The sequence below is a fragment of the Somniosus microcephalus genome, unplaced genomic scaffold, assembly GCF_052327205.1.
Source record: "Somniosus microcephalus isolate GS21.2 unplaced genomic scaffold, FLI_Smic_1.0 unresolved_chr2, whole genome shotgun sequence".
NCBI lineage: Eukaryota > Metazoa > Chordata > Chondrichthyes > Squaliformes > Somniosidae > Somniosus > Somniosus microcephalus.
Window position 1 is genome coordinate 89,494,354 of NW_028225180.1, and position 23,316 is coordinate 89,517,669.

General features: G+C 54.6%; 2 protein-coding genes across 6 annotated transcripts in view; both read left to right on the forward strand.

Annotated features, from left to right (window-relative positions):
• The window catches only part of men1 (multiple endocrine neoplasia I), a 31,603-nt gene extending 27,272 nt beyond the window's left edge, over window positions 1-4,331 (forward strand). Inside the window, exon 9 of the mRNA XM_085976306.1 lies at window positions 3,869-4,331. Within this exon, the coding sequence (XP_085832432.1) occupies window positions 3,869-4,279 (411 nt within the window). The 3' untranslated portion in view covers window positions 4,280-4,331. The remainder of the gene's footprint in view (window positions 1-3,868) is intronic.
• A 2,225-nt stretch (window positions 4,332-6,556) lies between these two features.
• The window catches only part of map4k2 (mitogen-activated protein kinase kinase kinase kinase 2), a 143,992-nt gene continuing 127,232 nt past the window's right edge, over window positions 6,557-23,316 (forward strand). For all 5 annotated transcript variants that reach the window (XM_085976307.1, XM_085976308.1, XM_085976309.1 and 2 more), the window contains exon 1: window positions 6,557-6,871. In XM_085976307.1, the coding sequence (XP_085832433.1) occupies window positions 6,749-6,871 (123 nt within the window). In that variant the 5' untranslated portion in view covers window positions 6,557-6,748. The remainder of the gene's footprint in view (window positions 6,872-23,316) is intronic.

The window sequence follows — 23,316 nt, forward strand, 5'->3', positions numbered from 1 at the left end:
CACCTCATCTTCCGATTAGGCAGTCTGCAGCCTTCCGGTCTCAATATCGAGTTCAACAATTTCAGATCATAACCTCGGCCCCCATTTCATTTTACTTATATTTTTCCACTCCTTTCCTTCCCCCCCCCCCCCCCCTTTCCTTTTGTTTCTCTCTCACACCTGGCAGCTATCTTTCGCCCTGCCAGCACACTTTACACCTAATCCCAGCCTATTACCATCTCGTCTAGCTTCTAATCTCTTTTACTTCTTTTGGTTCTTTTATTCTTTTGTCCGATCGCAGCCCTGCCTTCGATCTAGTTCCTTTTCTCTCCAGTTTTGAAGAAGGGTCAAACCCGAAACGTCAACTCAAATTTCTCTCCACAGATGTTGCCTGACCTGCTGAGTTTTTCCAGCATTTTCTGTTGTTATTTCGGATTTCCAACATCTGCAGTATTTTGCTATCGTATGTGTAGTTAGTGGTTTGTTCAATTTGGTTGTTCCTAGTGTGAAATTTGATTCTGGGTCCCTGATGTCTAGATCTTTGCTGGAACACAAGGACTTAGGTTTTTTTGGGATTTATTGTCAGGGCCCAGGTCTGGCAGAACGACTCCAGCAGATCCAGGTTCTGCTGTAGACCCTCCTTAGTTGGTGACAGCAGAACCAGGTCATCTGCACAGAGGAGGAATTTAACCTTGGATTCATATAGGGTGAGGCCGGGTGCTGTAGATTGTTCAAGTAGTTTTACCTAACCCTCCCCCCCCCCCCCCCCCGGCACCCCCCTCTCTTCCCCCCGCCCCCCCCCCCCGCACCCCACTCCCCCCCCCCCGCACTCTGCACTCCCCCCGCACCCCACCCTCCCCCCGCACGCCACCCTCCCCCCGCACGCCACCCTCCCTCCGCACGCCGCTACCCCCCCCCGCACTCCGCTCCCCCCCCCGCACTCCGCTCCCCCCCCCGCACTCCGCTCCCCCCCCCGCACTCCGCTCCCCCCCCGCGCACTCCGCTCCCCCCCCGCGCACTCCGCCCTCCCCCCCCCGCACTCCGCCCTCCCCCCCCGCACTCCGCCCTCCCCCTCCGCCCTCCCCGCACTCCGCCCTCCCCCGCACTCCGCTCTCCCCCCCCCCGCACTCCACCCTCCCCCCGCACTCCACCCTCCCCCCCGCACTCCCCCTCCCCCCCCCCCCCCGCACTCCACCCTCCCCCCCCCGCACTCCACCCTCCCCCCCCCGCACTCCACCCTCCCCCCCCCGCACTCCCCTCCCCCCCCCGCACTCCACCCTCCCCCCCCCCCGCACTCCACCTCCCCCCCCCCGCACTCCACCCCTCCCCCCCCCCCCCCCACCCCCCCTCCCCCCCCCCCACCCCCCCCCCCCCCCACCCCCACCCCCCCCCCCCCCCCGCACCCCACCCTCCCCCCCCCCGCACTCCACCCCCCCCCCCCCCCCCCACCCTCCCCCCCCCCCCCACCCACCCCCCCCCCCCCCCGCACTCCACCCTCCCCCCCCCCGCACTCCACCCTCCCCCCCCCCGCACTCCACCCTCCCCCCCCCGCACTCCACCCTCCCCCCCCCGCACTCCACCCTCCCCCCCCCCCGCACTCCACCCTCCCCCCCCCCGCACTCCACCCTCCCCCCCCGCACTCCACCTCCCCCCCCGCACTCCACCCTCCCCCCCCCCGCACTCCACCCTCCCCCCCCCGCACTCCACCCTCCCCCCCCGCACTCCACCCTCCCCCCCCGCACTCCACCCTCCCCCCCCCGCACTCCACCTCCCCCCCCCCGCACTCCACCCTCCCCCCCCCCGCACTCCACCCTCCCCCCCCCCCGCACTCCACCCCTCCCCCCCCCGCACTCCACCCTCCCCCCCCCCCCCGCACTCCACCCTCCCCCCCCCGCACTCACCCTCCCCCCCCCGCACTCCGCCCCTCCCCCCCCCGCACTCCACCCTCCCCCCCCCCCCCCGCACTCCACCCTCCCCCCCCCGCACTCCGCCCTCCCCCCCCGCACTCCGCCCTCCCCCCCGCACTCCGCCCTCCCCTCCGCCCTCCCCCTCACTCCGCCCTCCCCCTCACTCCGCCCTCCCCCGCACTCGCCCTCCCCCGCACTCCGCCCTCCCCCCCCTCCGCCCTCCCCCCCTCCGCCCTCCCCCCCGCACTCCACCCTCCCCCCCCCCGCACTCCACCCTCCCCCCCCCCCGCACTCCACCCTCCCCCCCCCCCGCACTCCACCCTCCCCCCCCCCCGCACTCCACCCTCCCCCCCCCCCGCACTCCACCCTCTCCCCCCCCCCGCACTCCACCCTCCCCCCCCCGCACTCCACCCTCCCCCCCCCGCACTCCACCCCTCCCCCCCCCCGCACTCCACCCTCCCCCCCCCGCACTCCACCCTCCCCCCCCCCGCACTCCACCCTCCCCCCCCCCGCACTCCACCCTCCCCCCCCGCACTCCACCCTCCCCCCCCCGCACTCCACCCTCCCCCCCCGCACTCCACCCTCCCCCCCCCGCACTCCACCCTCCCCCCCCCGCACTCCACCCTCCCCCCCCCGCACTCCACCCTCCCCCCCCCGCACTCCACCCTCCCCCCCCCCGCACCTCCACCCTCCCCCCGCACTCCACCCTCCCCCCCCCCCGCACTCCACCCTCCCCCCCCCGCACTCCACCCTCCCCCCCCCGCACTCCACCCTCCCCCCCCCCCGCACTCCACCCTCCCCCCCCCCGCACTCCACCCTCCCCCCCCCCCGCACTCCACCCTCCCCCCCCCCGCACTCCACCCTCCCCCCCCCCGCACTCCACCCTCCCCCCCCCGCACTCCACCCTCCCCCCCCGCACTCCACCCTCCCCCCCCCCCGCACTCCACCCTCCCCCCCCGCACTCCACCCTCCCCCCCCGCACTCCACCCTCCCCCCCCCCGCACTCCACCCTCCCCCCCCGCACTCCACCCTCCCTCCCCCCCCCGCACTCCACCCTCCCCCCCCGCACTCCACCCTCCCCCCCCGCACTCCACCCTCCCCCCCGCACTCCACCCTCCCCCCCCCGCACTCCACCCTCCCCCCCCCGCACTCCACCCTCCCCCCCCGCACTCCACCCTCCCCCCCCCGCACTCCACCCTCCCCCCCCCCGCACTCCACCCTCCCCCCCCGCACTCCACCCTCCCCCCCCGCACTCCACCCTCCCCCCCCGCACCCCCTACCCCCTGCACCCCACTCCCCCCCCCCCCCGCACTCCACCCCCCCCGCACTCCACCCCCCCCGCACTCCACCCCCCCCGCACTCCACCCCCCCCGCACTCCACCCCCCCGCACTCCACCCCCCCCGCACTCCACCCCCCCCGCACCCCACCCTCCCCCCGCACCCCGCACCCCACCCTCCCCCCGCACGCCGCTCCCCCCCCCCCCCCGCACGCCGCTCCCCCCCCCCCCCCCGCACTCCGCTCCCCCCCCCCTGCACTCCCTCCCCCACACTGTGAGCGAGAGAGAGAGAGAGATTTATTAGTGACGATCCTATATTGATGGCCCCTAGTTCTGGTCTCCCCCACAAGTGGAAACATCTTCTCTACGTCGACCCTATCGAACCCCTTCATAATCTTAAAGACCTCGATCAGGTCGCCCCACAGCCTCCCCTGTTCAGACTTTCCCGATAGTTCGAACCTCTCCCAATAGGTTCGATAGGGTCGTTGTCACATTGCTGTTTGTGGGAGCTTGCTGTGCACAATGGCTGCCGCGTTTCCCACATTACAACAGTGACTACACTTCAGAAAGTACTTCATTGGGGGTGAAGCGTTTGGGACGTGCGGAGGCGAGACTCGAACCCCCTGCTTCCGAGGCGAGCGGGATCGAGCGCGCTGCCCACTGAGGCACGGCCGGTCGGCACTAATCTCTCTGCCTTTGCCGTAGGTTCGGCACAAAGTGACGATAATCGTGAAGGACACGGAGACGAACGAGGACGACGACCAGCACAGCGACGACTCGCGGGACGCCCGGCGGCGAGGCCCCCGCCGCGAGTCCAAGGCCGAGGAGCCGCCGCCCGCCAAGAAGTTCCTGGCGGAGAAGGTGGCGGAGCGCCGGCGGTCAGCCCCCGTCCAGAGGGCGCTGCCCGTCCCGCCCGCCCCCGCCGGACCCTGTGTCACCTTCCACAGCGAGAAGATGAAGGGCATGAAGGAGCTGCTGACGGCCTTGAAGATCAACTCCAGCGCCATCAAGCTGCAGCTGACCGCACAGTCCCAGGTCCAGATGAAGAAACAGAAGATGAGCTCGGCCAGCGATTACACCCTGTCCTTCATGAAGAGGCAGCGGAAGTCCCTCTAGCCAGGGGGAGGGGGAGTGAGAGGGAGAGAGGGATAGAGGGAGGGAGGGGGAGAGAGATAGATAGAGGGAGGGGGAGAACAAGGGTGGGAGCAAGGGGGGAGGGAGGGGGAGAAAGCTAGAGGGAGAGAGAGATAGAGGGGGAAGGGAGGGGGAGAGCGAGGGTGGGAGCAAGAGGGGGTAGGGAGGGAGGGGGAGAGCAAGGGTGGGAGCAAGAGGGGGTAGGGAGGGAGGGAGGGAGCGATGGGGAGGGAGTGAGAGCGCGAGAGAAGGAGGGAGGCAGAGTGAGACTGGGAGAGCAAGAGGGGGAGTGGGGGAAGGAGGGAGGGGGAGAGCGAGGGTGGGAGCAAGAGGGGGTAGGGAGGGAGGGAGCGATGGGGAGGGAGTGAGAGCGCGAGAGAAGGAGGGAGGCAGAGTGAGACTGGGAGAGCAAGAGGGGGAGTGGGGGAAGGAGGGAGGGTGGGAGCAAGAGGGGGGAGGGAGGGAGCGATGGGGAGGGAGTGAGAGCGCGAGAGAAGGAGGGAGGCAGAGTGAGACTGGGAGAGCAAGAGGGGGAGTGGGGGAAGGAGGGCGGGGGAAGGAGGGAGGGGGAGCGAGGGATAGGGAGTGAGAGGGGGATGGGGAGGGAGTGGGACGGAGGGAAGAGAGGGAGACGGGGAGGGAGGGACGGTACGGAGAGGGAGAAAGGGAGGGACGGAGTGGAGAGAGGGATGGAGGGAGATAGGGAGGGGAGGGAGAGAGGGATGGAGGGAGGGGGAGTCCAGGGGTCACAGATCTGTAGAGAGGAGCAGGGACCCTGGCTGGTTTCCCTCCCCCCCCCCCCCCCCTTACTCCGCACCGACCCAGGACGGGACCCGGGCAACATACCTGTACTGGTCAGAACCCCACGAACCCTCGCGAACAGCAACAGAAGGAAGAGTTGGACTGCGAGCGAAGAGTGTAGAGATTAGCGAGTGTGGTAGAACTCTAACTCCCCCTGGAGTTGGAGCGTACACCTCTTTATTTTGTACTCGAAGATTAGTCGAATTTGAATCGAGCTGATTTGTACTTTGTGTTTTTCTCCTGAGTTTGTGAATAGCGTTTTGTACAATAGAATTATTTTTAATAAAAACAGTGAGTCTTGTGTTTTCAATCTTTTATCGGCTTTGCTGAAGAGACTTTTATCTCGCGCCCGGGCCAGTCTTTTAACCCCTCGTGATTGTTCACAGCCCTGCACACGACTGGAAGAGCAGGGGGAGTTCTCCCTAGTGACCCGGGGGCCAATATTTATCCCTCAACCAACATCACTGGGGATAAAAAAAAAACCTCCGGGTGAACTGGGTCGTTGCTGAGTGTGGGATCTTACTGTGTGCAAAATGGCGGCTGCATCGGCCGAGGTAACCGCACTTCACAGAAGTAATTGCGCCAAACGCTCTGGGACCTTTCAACGCGGCAGAGGTCGAGTGTGAACCTGCGGTAGGCCACCACAATCGCCCCCTGTTTAAAGCGGGCATTTTGACACCTATCCGGCTATCATGGCATTGCTGTTTTTGCGGGAGCTTGCTGCACGCTAATGGCCCCCGCCGCGTTTCCCGACATTACGCCGCCGGGAAAAAGAACCCCGTACTTCGTCAGCTGCGAGGCGCTTTGGGACGTCGGTGAGGCGGCGAAAGGCGCGCGGGAGAAATGCGAGCAATGTTCCCGGTTAAGCTGGGTGTGGCCGCACAGCGCTCCAGGGACCCCGCGCAGCCGGATTCTCAGAGAAAAAGTATTTTGAATGGCCCGCAGAGCCCTTAAAAGGGGCCGGCCGGCGACAAATGAAATTACAAGGAACACAGAAAAATAGGAGCAGGAGTGGGCCATTCGGCCCTTCGAGCCTGCTCCGCCATTCAATATGATCATGGCTGATCATCTATCTCAATACCATATTCCCGTTCTCTCCCCATACCCCTTGACTCCTTTTGTGTCCAGAAATCTATCTATCTCCTTAAATATATTCAGTGACTTGGCCTCCACAGCCTTCTGTGGTAGAGAATTCCACAGGTTCACCACCCTCTGAGTGAAGAAATTTCTCCTCATTTCAGTCCTAAATGTCCTACCCCGTATCCTGAGACTGTGACCCCTCGTTCTAGAAAATCGAATGCGATTCTTACACAATTTTACTTTGGCGCGGGTAAGATGCTACAAGACTGACGTGACTGCCGTCTTCTCAATTTAGTTTGGCCTGGAGGTGTCACACTTCACACGAGAGAGAGAGAGAGAGAGAGAGAAGAGACAACCTTGTCCCTGTGGCTGAACTGCCGCGCATGACAGGAAAAGGCGAGTGAGTCGGTGCGAGGAGGCTACCCGCAGACACCCATGTCGGCCGGCCCTTGAGGAGAAGGAACCTGCGGCTGGGGTTCGGCGGGCGCTGGTGCTTGGGTCGAAGAGGGGAGCGAAGGGGAGTGGGCAGAGAGGCGCGAGTGAGCAAGCTGAACGCAGGACTACACCGCGATGATGAACAACATGTTTTATGATGCTCCTGACCTGGAGCTGGTGATCTCCAACAAAAACCCTCTGGACGAGTTTGAGTTGATCCAGCGGATTGGCAGCGGCACCTACGGCGATGTCTTTAAGGTCCGGTTAAATTCACCTTGTAAAGTGCAGCTCTAGAGAAAAGGAGAAGCAATAATCAGACAGCTCTCTCTCTCGCTCTCGTTTCCGTTTTCTTATCTCACTGATGTGGCTCTTCAGCTGAGGCTGACCTTATCTTGTGTTAACACGGTGCCATCTTCAGCAGTAATGAGCCTGTCTCGTCTGAGCTTTCACTTTGCATTTTCTACTTTTTCAAGCTGCTAGTTTTAATTTGTCCTATTTTTCATTTAAGTGAGCAATGCAATTGTGTCGGGTGTCAGCCGTGGCTCAGTGGGTATCTCTCTCTCGCCTCGGAGTCAGAAGGACGTGGGTTCAAGTCCCACTCCAGAGACTCGAGCGCCATAATCCAGGCTGATGCTCTCCGGTGCCAGTACTAAGGGAGCGCCGCACTGTCGGAGGGGCAGTGCTGAGGGAGCGCCGCACTGTCAGAGGGGCAGTACTGAGGGAGTGCCGCACTGTCGGAGGTGCCGTCTTTCGGATGAGACGTTGAACCGAGGCCCCGTTTGCCCTCTCGGCTGGATGAAAACATCCCACGGCCACTATTGGAAGAAGAGCAGGGGGAGTTCTCCCCGGTGTCCTGGGGCCAATATTTATCCCTCAACCAACATCGCTGGAAAAAAAACCCAGATTGTCCAGTCATTTATGTAATTGTTGTTTGTGGGAGCGATGGAAATCGGGGGATGCGCAAGGGGCCAGAATTGGAGGAGCGCAGAGATCTTGGAGGGTTGTGGAGCTGGAGGAAGTTACAGAGATAGGGAGGGTTGTAGGGGGCTGGAGGGGGTTACAGCGATAGGGAGGGGTGTAGGGGCAGGAGGGGGTTACAGCGATAGGGAGGGGTGTAGGGCAGGAGGGGGTTACAGAGATAGGGAGGGTTGTAGGGGCTGGAGGAGGTTACAGAGATAGGGAGGGTTGTAGGGCTGGAGGAGGTTACAGAGATAGGGAGGGTTGTAGGGCTGGAGGAGGTTACAGAGATAGGGAGGGTTGTGGGGCTGGAGGAGGTTACAGAGATAGGGAGGGTTGTAGGGCTGGAGGAGGTTACAGAGATAGGGAGGTTTGTGGGGCTGGAGGAGGTTACAGAGATAGGGAGGGTTGTAGGGCTGGAGGAGGTTACAGAGGTAGGGAGGTTTGTGGGGCTGGAGGAGGTTACAGAGATAGGGAGGGGTTAGGGCTGGAGGAGGTTAGAGATAGGGAGGGTTGTAGGGCTGGAGGAGGTTACAGAGATAGGGAGGGGTGTAGGGCTGGAGGAGGTTACAGAGATAGGGAGGGTTGTAGGGGCTGGAGGAGGTTACAGAGATAGGGAGGGTTGTAGGGGCTGGAGGAGGTTACAGAGATAGGGAGGGTTGTAGGGCTGGAGGAGGTTGTAGGGGCTGGAGGAGGTTACAGAGATAGGGAGGGTTGTGGGGCTGGAGGAGGTTACAGAGATAGGGAGGGTTGTAGGGCTGGAGGAGGTTACAGAGATAGGGAGGGGTGTAGGGCTGGAGGAGGTTACAGAGATAGGGAGGGTTGTAGGGCTGGAGGAGGTTACAGAGATAGGGAGGGTTGTAGGGCTGGAGGAGGTTACAGAGATAGGGAGGGGGGCGAGGAGGCCGTGGAGGGATTTGAACACCAGGTTGAGAATTTTAAAATCGCGGCGTTGCCGGACCGGGAGCCAATGTAGGTCAGCGAGCACAGGGGGTGATGGGTGAACGGGACTGGGTGAGAGTTAGGACACGGGGCAGTGAGCTCGGGGTGATGGGTGAACGGGACTGGGTGCGAGTTAGGACACGGGGCAGTGAGCACAGGGGGTGATGGGTGAACGGGACTGGGTGCGAGTTGGGACACGGGGCAGTGAGCACAGGGGGTGACGGGTGAACGGGACTGGGTGCGAGTTAGGACACGGGGCAGTGAGCACAGGGGGTGATGGGTGAACGGGACTGGGTGCGAGTTAGGACACGGGGCAGTGAGCACAGGGGGTGATGGGTGAACGGGGCTGGGTGTGAGTTAGGACATGGGGCAGTGAGCACAGGGGGTGATGGGTGAACGGGACTGGGTGCCGTCACTGTCGTAGTGTTGGGAGAAGTTGAGAAATTGGCGAGCCACAGACGAGCTGAGTAAACCGCGCTCAGGGGCAGACTGCGAGTCAGGGGCGTCCGCCACAGGGGCCATCGCCATAGGGCCATAGAGTCAAAGAGGCCCTTCGGCCCATCGTGTCTGCGCCGGCCATCAAGCCCTGTCTATTCTAATCCCATTTTCCAGCACTTGGTCCGTAGCCTTGTATGCTATGGCGTTTCAAGTGCTCATCTAAATGCTTCTTGAATGTTGTGAGGGTTCCTGCCTCTACCACCCTTTCAGGCAGTGAGTTCCAGATTCCAACCACCCTCTGGGTGAAAAAGTTTTTCCTCAAATCCCCTCTAAACCTCCTGCCCCTTACCTTGAAACTATGCTCCCTGGTTATTGACCCCTCCACTAAGGGGAAAAGTTCCTTTCTATCTACCCTATCTATGCCCCTCATCATTTTGAACACCTCAATCAGGTCCCCCCTCAGCCTTCTCTGCTCGAAGGAAAACAACCCCAGCCTGTCCAGTCTCTCTTCATAGCTGAAGCCACTCCCCCTTTTCCCAACTTGTACCCCCCCTCCTCTCCCGAGGGCGCTGATTCTCGTCGGCGGCTCTGGGCTCTGCCAGCGTCGGCTGCCTCGCCGAAGTGGCCAATTATTCGTGGCCATTCGACCGGGAGTGCATCGCCAGCAAGCCTGATTCTGTGCTCGCCCGACACCCGCGCTCGTACGCAGTTTCCAGCGGGGGGGGTCACTGCATAGCGAGCGGGAGCAGGGGACCCAGCCTGATTTTCCGCAGTCCGGGTTGCTGGGGCCGGTTTTACCCCCGATTGCAGCCCAGTCTGTGATCAGGTAACTGCGCAGAAAAGTCAGGGATCGGAGATCGACGGGATTGCGCTGTGCAGTGACCGCTCCCAATCTCACCTCCTCACTGAAGTTCAGCAAAAACAAACTGAGCTGGGAGCTGTCTTGAGGTGGAAGAAGGCTCCCCTGGTGTCTCAGTGGGTGACTGCACTGCCTTGTGTGGTACTGAACCAGACGGACAAGGGACTGCCAACCGCCCCCCCCCCCGACCCCTGGGTACTGGGTATGTGCTGAGGATTCCTGCTTGATCCTGTGACTGTTTGTGTTTGTGTGTGAGTGTGGGTGTTGGCTGCCCCTCACGGTTGAACAGCCCTCCAGACACCCACTGCTCATGCTGAGGAGTGTGCATTTGGCTCGGGGCCCTGGAAGACTCTCTCTAGCCCTGTCAGAGCCCGGTAACCACCTCCCCCCCCCCCTGGGTTGGGACGTGCTTGGGTTTCGGCTGCAGGCAGGATCGGGGCTCGGCGACGCCACCCTCCACGGTCGAATATCCCCACCATGAAGAATGGGCCAGCTGGGCGGGGATGGCATCCGTGCCTCAGCGCCAGTCCACACCTGGGGAGAGGAGGGCCAAACATCAGGGCAACAAGACTAGCAAGCAATGGAACAGGAGCAGAGCCCAGATAACCGTCACCGCTCAGACTGATCGCACTGCCTCCAGGGGAGAGGAAGTAACAAGTTCAGTTACTTGTGGTTTTCCTGCAACCTACACTCCAAAAGTTCCACCGTTAGTTTCTGAACAGTTTCATGACATTTAAAGGGGCAGCGAGAGAAATGTCAAGGCTGTAGAGCAGAGTAGAGTTTGGGGTAAAAATAAACAGAGTGGGTCAGGAAGGGACAGAGAGAGCAACAAAGGCATCAGTGAATAAGGTGACATCAGGCAAAATAGAAATAGGAGCAGGAGGAGGCCATTCGGCCCCTCGAGCCTGCTCCGCCATTCAATAAGATCATGGCTGATCTACCTCATCTCCACTCTCCTGCACTATCCCCATATCCCTCGATTCCCTTAATATCCCAAAATCTATCGATCTCTGTCTTGAATATTCTCAACGACTGAGCCTCCACAGCCCTCTGGGGTAGAGAATTCCAAAGATTCACCGCCCTCCGAGTGAAGAAATTTCTCCTCATCTCGGTCCTAAATGGCCGACCCCTTATCCTGAGGCTGTGACCCCTGGTTCTAGACTCCCCAGACAGGGGGAAACAACCTCTCAGCATCTACCCTGTCAAGTCCTGTAAGAATTTTATATGTTTCAATGAGATCCCCACTCATTCTTCTAAACTCTAGAGAATATAGGCCTAGTCTACTCAATTAAAAAAAAAATTCGTTTATAGGATCTGGGCGTCGCTGGCGAGGCCCAGCATTGATTGCCCATCCCTAATTGCCCTTGAGAAGGTGGTGATGAGCCACCTTCTTGAACCGCTGCAGTCCGTGTGGTGAAGGTGCTCCCACAGTGCTGTTAGGGAGGGAGTTCCAGGATTTATACCCAGCGACGATGAAGGATCGACGATATACTTCTAAGTCAGGATGGTGTGTGACTTGGAGGTGGTGGTGTTCCCATGCGCCTGCTGCCCTTGTCCTTCTAGGTGGAAGAGGTCGCGGGTTTGGGAGGTGCTGCTGAAGAAGCCTTGGCGAGTTGCTGCTGTGCATCTTGTAGATGGTACACACTGCAGCCACGGTGCACCGGTGGTGGAGGGAGTGAATGTTTAAGGTGGTGGATGGGGTACCAATCAAGCGGGCTGCTTTGTCGAGCTTCTTGAGTGTTGTTGGAGCTGCACTCATCCAGGCAAGTGGAGAGTATTCCATCACACTCCTGACTTGTGCCTTGTAGATGGTGGAAAGGCTTTGGGGAGTCAGGAGGTGAGACACTCGCTGCAGAATACCCAGCCTCTGACCTGCTCTTGTTGCCACAGTATTTATGTGGCTGGTCCAGTTAAGTTTCTGGTCAATGGTGACCCCCAGGATGTTGATGGTGGGGGATTCGGCGATGGTAATGCCGTTGAATGTCAAGGGGCGGTGGTTGGACTCTCGCTTGTTGAAGATGGTCATTGCCTGGCACTTCTGTGGCGCAAATGTTACCTGCCACTTATCAGCCCAAGCCTAAATGTTGTCCAGGTCTTGATGAATGCGGGCACGGACTGCTTCATTATCTGAGGAGTTGTGAATGGCGCTGAACACTGTGCAGTCATCAGTGAACATCCCCATTTCTGACCTTATGTTGGAGGGAAGGTCATTGATGAAGCAGCTGAAGATGGTTGGGCCTAGGACACTGCCCTGAGGAACAATGTGGCCAAGGTTGGGAACTAAATATTCCAGGATACTTAACTTTTAGAAGAGATAGGCAAAATGGAAAAGGAGGAGGGGTAGCCCTGATAATAAAGGATGTGATAGAGACAGTAGAGAGAAAGGATCTTAGCTTCGAAAATCAAGAAGTAGAATCAGTTTGGGTGGAGCTAAGACTCAGCAAGGGGCAGAAAACATCGATGGGAGTTGTTTATAGGCCCCCAAACAGTAGTTGTAATGTAGGGCAGAGTATAAATCAGGAAATTAGAGGCGCATGTAACAAGGGTAACACAGTAATCATGGGGGACTTTAATCTACATATAGACTGGGCAAACCAAATTTGCAGTAATAGTGTGGAGGACCAATTCATGGAATGTATACAAGATAGTTTTCTAGATCAGTCTGTTGAGGAACTAACTAGGGGACAGGCTATTTTAGATCTAGTATTGTGCAATGAGAAAGGGTTAATTAATAACCTTGTAGTAAAGGGGCCTTTAGGGAAGAGTGACCATAATATAATAGAATTTTATATTGAGCTTTGAAAGTGATTTAGTTAAATCCAAAACTAGGGTCTTAAATCTAAACAAAGCAAACTACGTAGGTATGAGGGGCGAGTTGGCTAAGGTAGATTGGGAAACTACATTAAAAGGTATGACGGTAGATAAGCAATGGCTAGCATTTAAAGAATTAATACATAATTTACAACAAATATACATTCCTTTAAGGCACAAAAACCCCACAGGAAAAGTGGTCCAACCGTGGTTAACAAGAGAAGTTAAAGATAGTATTAGATCAAAGGAAGAGGCTTATAATGTTGCCAAAAAGAGTAGTAAGCCTGAGGATTGGGAGGATTTTAGAATTCAGTAAAGGAGGACCAAGAAATTGATAAAGAAAGGGAAAATAGAATGAGAGTAAACTAGCGAGATACATAAAAACAGATTGTAAAAGCTTCTATAGGTATGTAAAAAGGAAAAGATTAGTGAAAGTAAATGTGGGTCCCTTACAGGCAGAGACAGGAGAAATTATAATGGGGAATAAGGAAATGGCATGAGAAATTAAACAAATACTTTGTGTCTGTCTTCACGGAAGAAGACACAAAAAACTTTCCGGAAATAGTGGAGATCCAAGGGTCTAGCGAGAGTGAGGAACTGAAAGAAATTAGTATTGGTAAAAAACATTGTACTGGAGAAATGGGACTGAAAGCCGATAAATCCCCTGGACCTGATGGCCTACATCCTAGGGTTTTGAAAGAGGTGGCTATAGAGATAGTGGATGCATTGGATGTCATTTTCCAAAATTCCATTGATTCCAGAACGGTTCCTGCAGATTGGAAGGTGACAAATGTAACCCCACTATTTAAGAAAGGAGGGAAGAGAGAAAAGAAGGAACTACAGACCGGTTAGCCTGACATCAGTAGTACGGGAAATGCTAGAATCTATTATTAAGGACATGGTAACAGGGCACTTAGAAAATAATAATAGGATTGGGCAGAGTCAACACGGATTTACGAAAGGGAAATCGTGTTTGACAAATGTGTTAGAGTTTTTTGAGATTGTAACTAGCAGAGTAGATAAGGGGGAACCAGTGGATGTACTGTATTTGGAATTTCAGAAGGCATTCGATAAGGTGCCACACAAGAGGTTATTAAACAAAATGAGGGCTCATGGGATTGGGGGTAATATACCAGCATGGATTGAGGATTGGTTAACGGACAGAAAACAGGAGAGTAGGAATAAAAGGGCCATTTTTGGGTTGGCAGGCTGTAACTAGTGGGGTCCCGCAAGGATCAGTGCTTGGGCCTCAGCTATTCACAATCTGTATCAGTGATTTGGATGAGGGGACCAAATGTAATATATCCAAGTTTGCTGATGATACAAAGCTAGGTGGGAATGTAAGTTGTGAGGAGGACGCAAGGAGGCTTCAAGGGGATATAGACAGGCTAAGTGAGTGGGCAAGAACATGGCAAATGGAATATAATGTGGAGAAATGTGAAGTTATCCACTTTGGTAGGAGAAATAGAAATGCAGAGTATTTTTTAAATGGTGCGAGATTGGGAAATGTTGGTGTTCAGAGGGACCTGGGTGTCCTTGTACACGAATCACTGAAAGTTAACATGCAGGTACAGCAAGCAATTAGGAAAGCAAATGGTATGTTGGCCTTTATTACAAGAGGATTTGAGTATAAGAGTAAAGACGCCTTACTGCAATTATATAGGGCCCTGGTGAGACCACACCTGGAGTATTGTGGACAGTTTTGGTCTCCTTACCTAAGGAAGGATATACTTGCCATAGAGGGAGTGCAACGAAGGTTCACCAGACTGATTCCTGGGATGGGGGGATTGTCCTATGAGGAGAGATTGAGTAGACTAGGCCTATATTCTCTAGAGTTTAGAAGAATGAGAGGTGATCTCATTGAAACATACAAAATTGTTACAGGGCTTCACAGGGTAGATGCAGGGAGGATGTTTCCCCTGTCTGGAGAGTCTAGAACCAGGGGTTACAGTCTCAGGATAAGGGGTCGGCCATTTAGGACTGAGATGAGGAGGAATTTCTTCACTCAGAGGGCGGTGAATCTTTGGAATTCTCTGCCCCAGAGGGCTGTGGAGGCTCAGTCGTTGAGTATATTCAAGACAGAGTGTCGGGATAAATGGGTAATTTTCAGGTTGGCAAACTGTAACTAGTGGGGTGCCGCAGGGGTCAGTGCTGGGGCCTCAACTATTTACAATCGATATTAATGACTTGGATGAAGGGACCGAGTGTAATGTAGCCAAATTTGCTGATGATACAAAGATAGGTGGGAAAGCAAATTGTGTGGAGGACGCAAAGAATCTCCAAAGGGCTATAGACAGGCTCAGTGAGTGGGCAGAAATCTGGCAGATGGAGTGTAATGTGGGAAAATGTGAGGTTATCCAGTTTGGTAGGAAAAATTAAAAAGCAAATTATTATTTAAATGGGGAGAGATTACAAATGCTGCGGTACAGAGGGATCTGGGGGTCCTCGTACATGAATCACAAAAAGTCAGCACGCAGGTACAGCAAGTAATTAGGAAGGCAAGTGGAATGTTGGCCTTTATTGCAAGGGGGTTGGAGTATAAAAGTAGGGAAGTCCTGCTACAACTGTACAGGGTGTTGGTGAGACCACACCTGGAGTACTGCGTACAGTTTTGGTCTCCTTATTTAAGGAAAGATATACTTGCATTGGAGGCAGTTCAGAGACGATTCACGAGGTTAATTCCGGAGATGAAGGGGTTGCCTTATGGGGAAAGATTGAGCAGGTTGGGCCTATACTCACTGGAGTTTAGAAGAATGAGAGGGGATCTTATTGAAACATATGATACTGAGGGGGCTCGACAGGGTAGATGCTGAGAGGATGTTTCCCCTCGTGGGGGTATCTAGAACTCGGGGACACAGTTTCAGAATAAAGGGTCGCCCTTTTAAATCGGAAATGAGGAGGAATTTCTTCTCTCCGAGGGTGGTGACTCTTTGGAATCCTCTACCCCAGAGAGCTGTGGAGGCTGGGTCATTTAATATATTCAAGGTGGAGATAGACGGATTTTTGAACGATAAGGGAGTCGAGGGTTATGGGGAGCGGGCAGGGAAGTGGAGTTGAGGCCAAGATCAGATCAGCCATGATCGCATTGAATGGCGGAGCAGGCTCGAGGGGCCGAATGGCCTACCCTGGGAGTGTTTGATGGGACAGTGAAGAGGGAGCTTTACTCTGTATCTAACCCGTGCTGTACCTGCCCTGGGAGTGTTTGATGGGACAGTGTAGAGGGAGCTTTACTCTGTATCTAACCCGTGCTGTTCCTGCCCTGGGAGTGTTTGATGGGACAGTGTAGAGGGAGCTTTACTCTGTATCTAACCCGTGCTGTACCTGCCCTGGGAGTGTTTGATGGGACAGTGTAGAGGGAGCTTTACTCTGTATCTAACCCGTGCTGTACCTGCCCTGGGAGTGTTTGATGGGAGAGTGTAGAGGGAGCTTTACTCTGTATCTAACCCGTGCAGTACCTGCCCTGGGAGAGTTTGATGGGGACAGTGCAGAGGGAGCTTTACTCTGTATCTAACCCGTGCTGCACCTGCACTGGGAGTGTTTGATGGGACAGTGTAGAGGGAGCTTTACTCTGTATCTAACCTGTGCTATACCTGCCCTGTGAGTGTTTGATGGGACAGTGTAGAGGGAGCTTTACTCTGTACCTAACCCGTGCTGTACCTGCCCTGGGAGTGTTTGATGGGACAGTGTAGAGGGAGCTTTACTCTGTATCTAACCCGTGCTGCACCTGCACCTTTCTGGATAACATATACACTCACAATAAAGAAGGCGTAAACCGGGCAGTTAGTAAACTAAACAATATTTTTGATAATTTGGCAACAAATGCAAACTTGAAAGCTCGCAAGAACAAACCCAAAACAAAAAACTATGAAAAATGGTTTGACCGAGATTGCCATAACATGAGGAAAAAACTTAGAAAAATATCAAACCAAAAACACAGACATCCAGAAAACGAGGAACTACGCCTTACTTATTGTCAGACACTAACACAATACAGAAACACACTCAGAACCAAAAAAGAGCAATATATTAAGAATACACTCAGCTCCATGGAGGAATCCATTGATTCCAATTGTTTCTGGGAAAACTTGAAAACACTACACAAAAAACAACACGACGATTTGGCCATTCAAAATGGGGACACATGGGTAAACCACTTTGAAAAATTATACCAGAAAAAAACACTAAGACCAGAGCAACACCAAATATGCAAAAAACTGGAAAAGCTAGAAATGGCCATAAAAGATAACCAAAACCCGCTGGACGCCATAATAACAGAAAAAGAACTTCTTGAAAAACTCAAGGACCTGCGACCAGGAAAAGCCTGCGGGACAGATGGCATACTAAACGAGATGATTAAACACACAGACAACAAAATGAAACTGGCTATCCTAAAACTCTTCAACTTGGTTCTGAGTGTCGGTTATTTCCCTGATATCTGGAACAAAGGACTCATTACGCCCATATACAAAAGTGGGGACAAAATCGACCCAAACAACTATCGAGGCATCTGTGTAAACAGTAACCTGGGGAAGGTATTCTGTAGCATCATAAACAAAAGACTTATAAACTTCCTTGAGGAGCACAATGTCTTGAGTAAAAGCCAAATTGGATTCCTGCCAAACTATAGAACATCCGATCATATCTTCACCCTACAGACCCTAATTGACAAACACGTTCACAATAACAAAAGCAAAATCTACGCATGCTTTGTAGATTTCCAGAAGGCTTTCGACTCCATCTGGCATGACGGTTTATTCCTGAAACTTATCGAAAGTGGGGTAGGAGGGAAAACATATGATGTAATTAAATCAATGTATACAAACAACAAATGTGCAGTTAAAATTGGAGACAAACAAACAAAATACTTCCCACAGGGGCGGGGGGTGACGCAGGGCTCGCCAATCTCACCGACACTCTTTAATATTTACATAAATGGATTGGCAAAACTACTTGAACAATCTACAGCACCCGGCCTCACCCTATATGAATCCAAGGTTAAATTCCTCCTCTATGCAGACGACCTGGTTCTGCTGTCACCTACTAAAGAGGGGCTACAGCAAAACCTGGACCTGCTGGAGTCGTACTGCCAGACTTGGGCCCTGACAATAAATCCCCAAAAAACCAAAGTCCTTGTGTTCCAGCAAAGATCCAAACATCAGGGACCCAAAATAAATTTCACAGTAGGAACAACCAAAATTGAACAAACCACTAACTACACATACTTGGGCTTAAAAATCAGTTCTACGGGAAACTTCAAACTGGCTGTGAATGAACTGAAAGAGAAAGCAAGAAGGGCTTTCTATGCCATCAAAAAATCAATCCAAATAGAAATCCCAATTAGCATTTGGCTCAAAATTTTCAAATCAGTAATTGAACCAATTGCACTCTATGGCAGTGAGGTATGGGGACCGCTAACTCAACAAGAATTTGCAAAATGGGACAAACACCCAATTGAGATCCTACATGCAGAATTCTGTAAAAGTATCCTCCGGACTCAAAGGAAAACAGTAAACAATGCATGCAGGGCGGAACTAGGCCAATATCCATTAATAATCACTATCCAAAAAAGAGCCACCAAATTTTGGAATCACCTACAAATGAGCAATCCCCAATGCTATCACTACGACGCCCTGAAATGCCAAGAGCTGACCATAAAGAAGAATACCCTCAGTCAATTAGTCCTGGGACTCAGTGAAGTAACTACTAACAATACTAACAATAACCAGCCCCAGGACAGTGACAGGGTAACACAAAGAATTCGACCCAACACAATCGTCGCTAAGCAAAAGGAAAAATATCTGACATATTGGGCAGAAACAACAAAAACCCAAAGCAAACTCAATTGCTACTTGGCCCTAAACAGACAATACAACATAGCTGATTACCTGACCATGGTAAAGGATAACAAACTGAGAAGAACCTTGACAAGGTACAGACTTAGCGAACATAGCCTAGCGATCGAAAAAGGCAGACACAGGCAGACCAGGCTGCCAAGAGAGGACAGGATATGCTCTCACTGCAGTCAGGGAGTGGTGGAGACAGAGATGCACTTCCTCACAGCTTGTGGAAAATATCAGGGCATCAGGGAGAATTTCTACCAAAAATTCTCACAAATATGCCCTGATTTCAGAAATCTGAATGACAACCAAAAACTCCCATTCCTACTGGGAGAGGAGAGAAGCTGTATAACACTGGCGGCGCACTATGTTACAGCTTGCCATGAACAGAGGGACAACCAGTAAACTAAGAAAAAAATATATATAAACAATGCGAATGTATATTTATACACTCAGGGATATACCTGTTTATACACTGTATGAATAGAACTGCGTTTATGTGCTAAACCATAAATGTATTTTGATGCTTTGGCAACATAAGATGTAACTTATCATGCCAATAAAGCGATTTAAATTGTAAAAAAATTGTAAAATTGAGTGTTTGATGGGACAGTGTAGAGGGAGCTTTACTCTGTATCTAACCTGTGCTATACCTGCCCTGTGAGTGTTTGATGGGACAGTGTAGAGGGAGCTTTACTCTGTACCTAACCCGTGCTGTACCTGCCCTGGGAGTGTTTGATGGGACAGTGTAGAGGGAGCTTTACTCTGTATCTAACCCGTGCTGTACCTGCCCTGGGAGTGTTCGATGGGACAGTGTAGAGGGAGCTTTACTCTGTATCTAACCCGTGCTGTACCTGCCCTGGGAGTGTTTGACGGGACAGTGTAGAGGGAGCTTTACTCTGCTGTACCTGTCCTGGGAGTGTTCGATGGGACAGTGTAGAGGGAGCTTTACTCTGTATCTAACCCGTGCTGTACCTGCCCTGGGAGTGTTTGACGGGACAGTGTAGAGGGAGCTTTACTCTGCTGTACCTGTCCTGGGAGTGTTTGATGGGACAGTGTCGAGGGAGCTTTACTCTGTATCTAACCCGTGCGGTACCTGCCCTGGGAGTGTTTGATGGGGACAGTGCAGAGGGAGCTTTACTCTGTATCTAACCCGTGCTGTACCTGCCCTGGGAGTGTTTGATGGGACAGTGTAGAGGGAGCTTTACTCTGTATCTAACCCGTGCTGTACCTGCCCTGGGAGTGTTTGATGGGACAGTGTAGAGGGAGCTTTACTCTGCTGTACCTGTCCTGGGAGTGTTTGATGGGACAGTGTAGAGGGAGCTTTACTCTGTATCTAACCCGTGCTGTACCTGCCCTGGGAGTGTTTGATGGGACAGTGTAGAGGGAGCTTTACTCTGTATCTAACCCTTGCTGTACCTGCCCTGGGAGTGTTTGATAGGACAGTGTAGAGGGAGCTTTACTCTGTATCTAACCCGTGCTGTACCTGCCCTGGGCGTGTTTGATGGGATGGTGTAGAGGGAGCTTTACTCTGTATCTAACACCGTATTGCAATGTAGTCCTGGGTTTCGTTGTTTAACAACATTTTTTACAGGATTGAAACTAAACGGCAGATATTGTTCCTGCTTCTTTGAGTTCCTGAGTCGGTCTGTCCAAGTGATCAAACAAATGAAATTAGCAACTGTCTGCCTGATTTGCACCTTGGTAAATGATGCACTAAAAAATAAAAATCACATTCCGCCCATCCCCAGTTGCCCCTTGAGAAGCTGGTGGTAGTGAGCCGCCTTCTTGAACCGCTGCAGTCCGTGTGGTGAAGGTGCTCCCACAGTGCTGTTAGGGAGGGAGTTCCAGGAGTTTGACCCAGCGACGATGAAGGATCGATGATATATTTCCATATTACCTGTCAAGGAAGCAACTAGCCAACCTCCCATGCTGGTGCACGCTGCGAGTTAGGAGCAGGTCTAGTGTTCAGTGGTTAAAGGGCAGGGGTTAATTGGACCCAAGTTCGTAGACGCAATTTCGGTTGTTCTTGCATCATAGTTTGCAGGGAGGGGTTGCGGTTGGAGGCGGGGGGCGCGGGGTGTGGTAGAGAATCAGCCGGGTGGGCCCTGACGCAAAACGCGGGTTTCAAGAGTGGATGGGAATCGGGCTGGTCTGTGAAGCCCCTAGAGTCGAATAGCCAGGCAACATTCACTGCGGGGCAGTCACATGAAGGAGGTACCAGAGGGCATCAGCGCAACCCATGCTCCTGGTTGGATTGCGGAGTAATTGTGCGTGTGTTTATTGGGGAGAGAAATGGTGTGGTCAGTAACTCGTAAATTCATCAGACACAGACAGGTTGGGTGATTGGATGCATGGCAGATGCAGTATAATGTGGATAAATGCGAGGTTATCCACTTTGGTGGCAAAAACAGGAAGGCAGATTATTCTGAACGGCAATAGATTGGGAGAAGGGGAAGTGCAACGAGACCTGGGTGTCCTTGTGCACCAGTCGCTGAAGGTAAGCATGCAGGTGCAGCAGGCGGTTAAGAAGGCAAATGGTATGTTGGCCTTCATAGCGAGAGGATTCGAGTACAGGAACAAGGATGTCTTGCTGCAGTTGTACAGGGCATTGGTGAGACCGCACCTTGAGTATTGTGTGCAGTTTTGGTCACCTTATCTGAGGAAGGATGTTCTTGCCATGGAGGGAGTGCAGCGAAGATTCACCAGGCTGATACCTGGGATGGCAGGAATGACGTATGAGGAGAGTATGGGTCGATTGGGCTTGTATTCGCTGGAGTTTAGAAGAATGAGAGGGGATCTCATTGAAACTTATAAAATTCTAACAGGACTAGACAGACTAGATGCAGGAAGGATGTTCCCGATGGTCAGGGAGTCCAGAACCAGGGGTCACCGTCTAAGGATAAGGGGTAAGCCATTTAGGACAGAGATGAGGAGGAATTTCTTCACCCAGAGAGTGGTGAACCTGTGGAATTCTCTACCACAGAAGGCAATGGAGGCCAATTCATTAAATATATTCAAGAAGGAGTTGGATATATTTCTTAAGGCTAAAGGGATCAAGGGATATGTGGAGAAGGCAGGGACAGGGTACTGAATTTGGATGATCAGCCATGATCTCATTAAATGGTGGAGCAGGCTCGAGGGGCCGAATGGCCTACTCCTGCTCCTATCTTCTATGCTTCTACGTAAACTGCAACAGCAGAGACGGTTCTATAAAGAGGGTGGACACCTTATAATAAAAACTAGTGTTCTATTTTGTAAGGTTCTGCCTGTACAGGAACACAAGAAGAGAGCTGTGGTTAAAAGCCTCACTCATCAGACTGGCTCGGCTCATTATACGCTCTTTAATTTAATTCTGCTATTTGGCAAAGACCGGCACTGAGCTCCGACCATGTGATCTCCCGACTGGGTCCTGCTATTAGTTTTGCTGCGAGCTTTGCTTTGTCGCACCTTTTGATTATCTTGTCGCAACTCGAGAGACTTCAGCCACATAATCCAGGCCCGACACTCCCGATGCCAGTACTGAGGGAGCGCCGCACTGTCGGAGGGGCAGTACTGAGGGAGCGCAGCACTGTCGGAGGGGCAGTACTGAGGGAGCGCCGCACTGTCGGAGGGGCAGTACTGAGGGAGCGCCGCACTGTCGGAGGGGCAGTACTGAGGGAGTGCCGCACTGTCGGAGGGGCAGCACTGAGGGAGCGCCGCACTGTCGGAGGGGCAGTACTGAGGGAGCGCTGCACTGTCGGAGGGGCAGTACTGAGGGAGTGTCGCACTGTCGGAGGGGCAGTACTGAGGGAGCGCTGCACTGTCGGAGGGGCAGTACTGAGGGAGCGCCGCACTGTCGGAGGGGCAGTACTGAGGGAGTGCTGCACTGTCGGAGAGGCGGTACTGAGGGAGCACCGCACTGTCGAAGAGGCAATACTGAGGGAGCACCGCACTGTCGGAGGGGCAGCACTGAGGGAGCGCCGCACTGTCGGAGAGGCAAAACAGAGGGAGCACTGCACTGTCGGAGGGGCAGTACTGGGGGAGCGCCGCACTGTCGGAGAGGCAATACTGAGGGAGCGCCGCACTGTCGGAGGGGCAGTACTGGGGGAGCGCCGCACTGTCGGAGAGGCAATACTGAGGGAGCGCTGCACTGTCGGAGGGGCAGTACTGAGGGAGCGCCGCACTGTCGGAGGGGCGGTACTGAGGGAGCGCCGCACTGTCGGAGGGGCGGTACTGAGGGAGCGCCGCACTGTCGGAGGGGCGGTACTGAGGGAGCGCCGCACTGTCGGAGGGGCGGTACTGAGAGGGCGCCGCACTGTCGGAGGGGCAGTACTGAGGGAGCGCCACACTGTCGGAGGGGCAGTACTGAGGGAGCGCCGCACTGTCGGAGGGGCAGTACTGAGGGAGCGCCGCACTGTCGGAGGGGCAGTGCTGAGGGAGCGCCGCACTGTCGGAGGGGCAGTACTGAGGGAGCGCCGCACTGTCGGAGGGGCAGTACTGAGGGAGCGCCGCACTGTCGGAGGGGCAGTGCTGAGGGAGCGCCGCACTGTCGGAGTGGCAGTGCTGAGGGAGCGCCGCACTGTCGGAGGGGCAGTACTGAGGGAGCGCCGCACTGTCGGAGGGGCAGTACTGAGGAAGCGCCGCACTGTCGGAGGGGCAGTACTGAGGGAGCACCTCACTGTCGGATGGGCGGTACTGAGGGAGCGCCGCACTGTGGGAGGGGTGGTACTGAGGGAGCGCCGCATTGTTGGAGAGGCCGACTTTTGGATGAGACGTTAAACCCCGGCCCCGTCTGCCCTCTCAGGTGGGTGTAAAAGATCCCACGACCACTATTGGAAGAAGAGCAGGGGGAGTTCTCCCCGGTGTCCTGGGGCCAA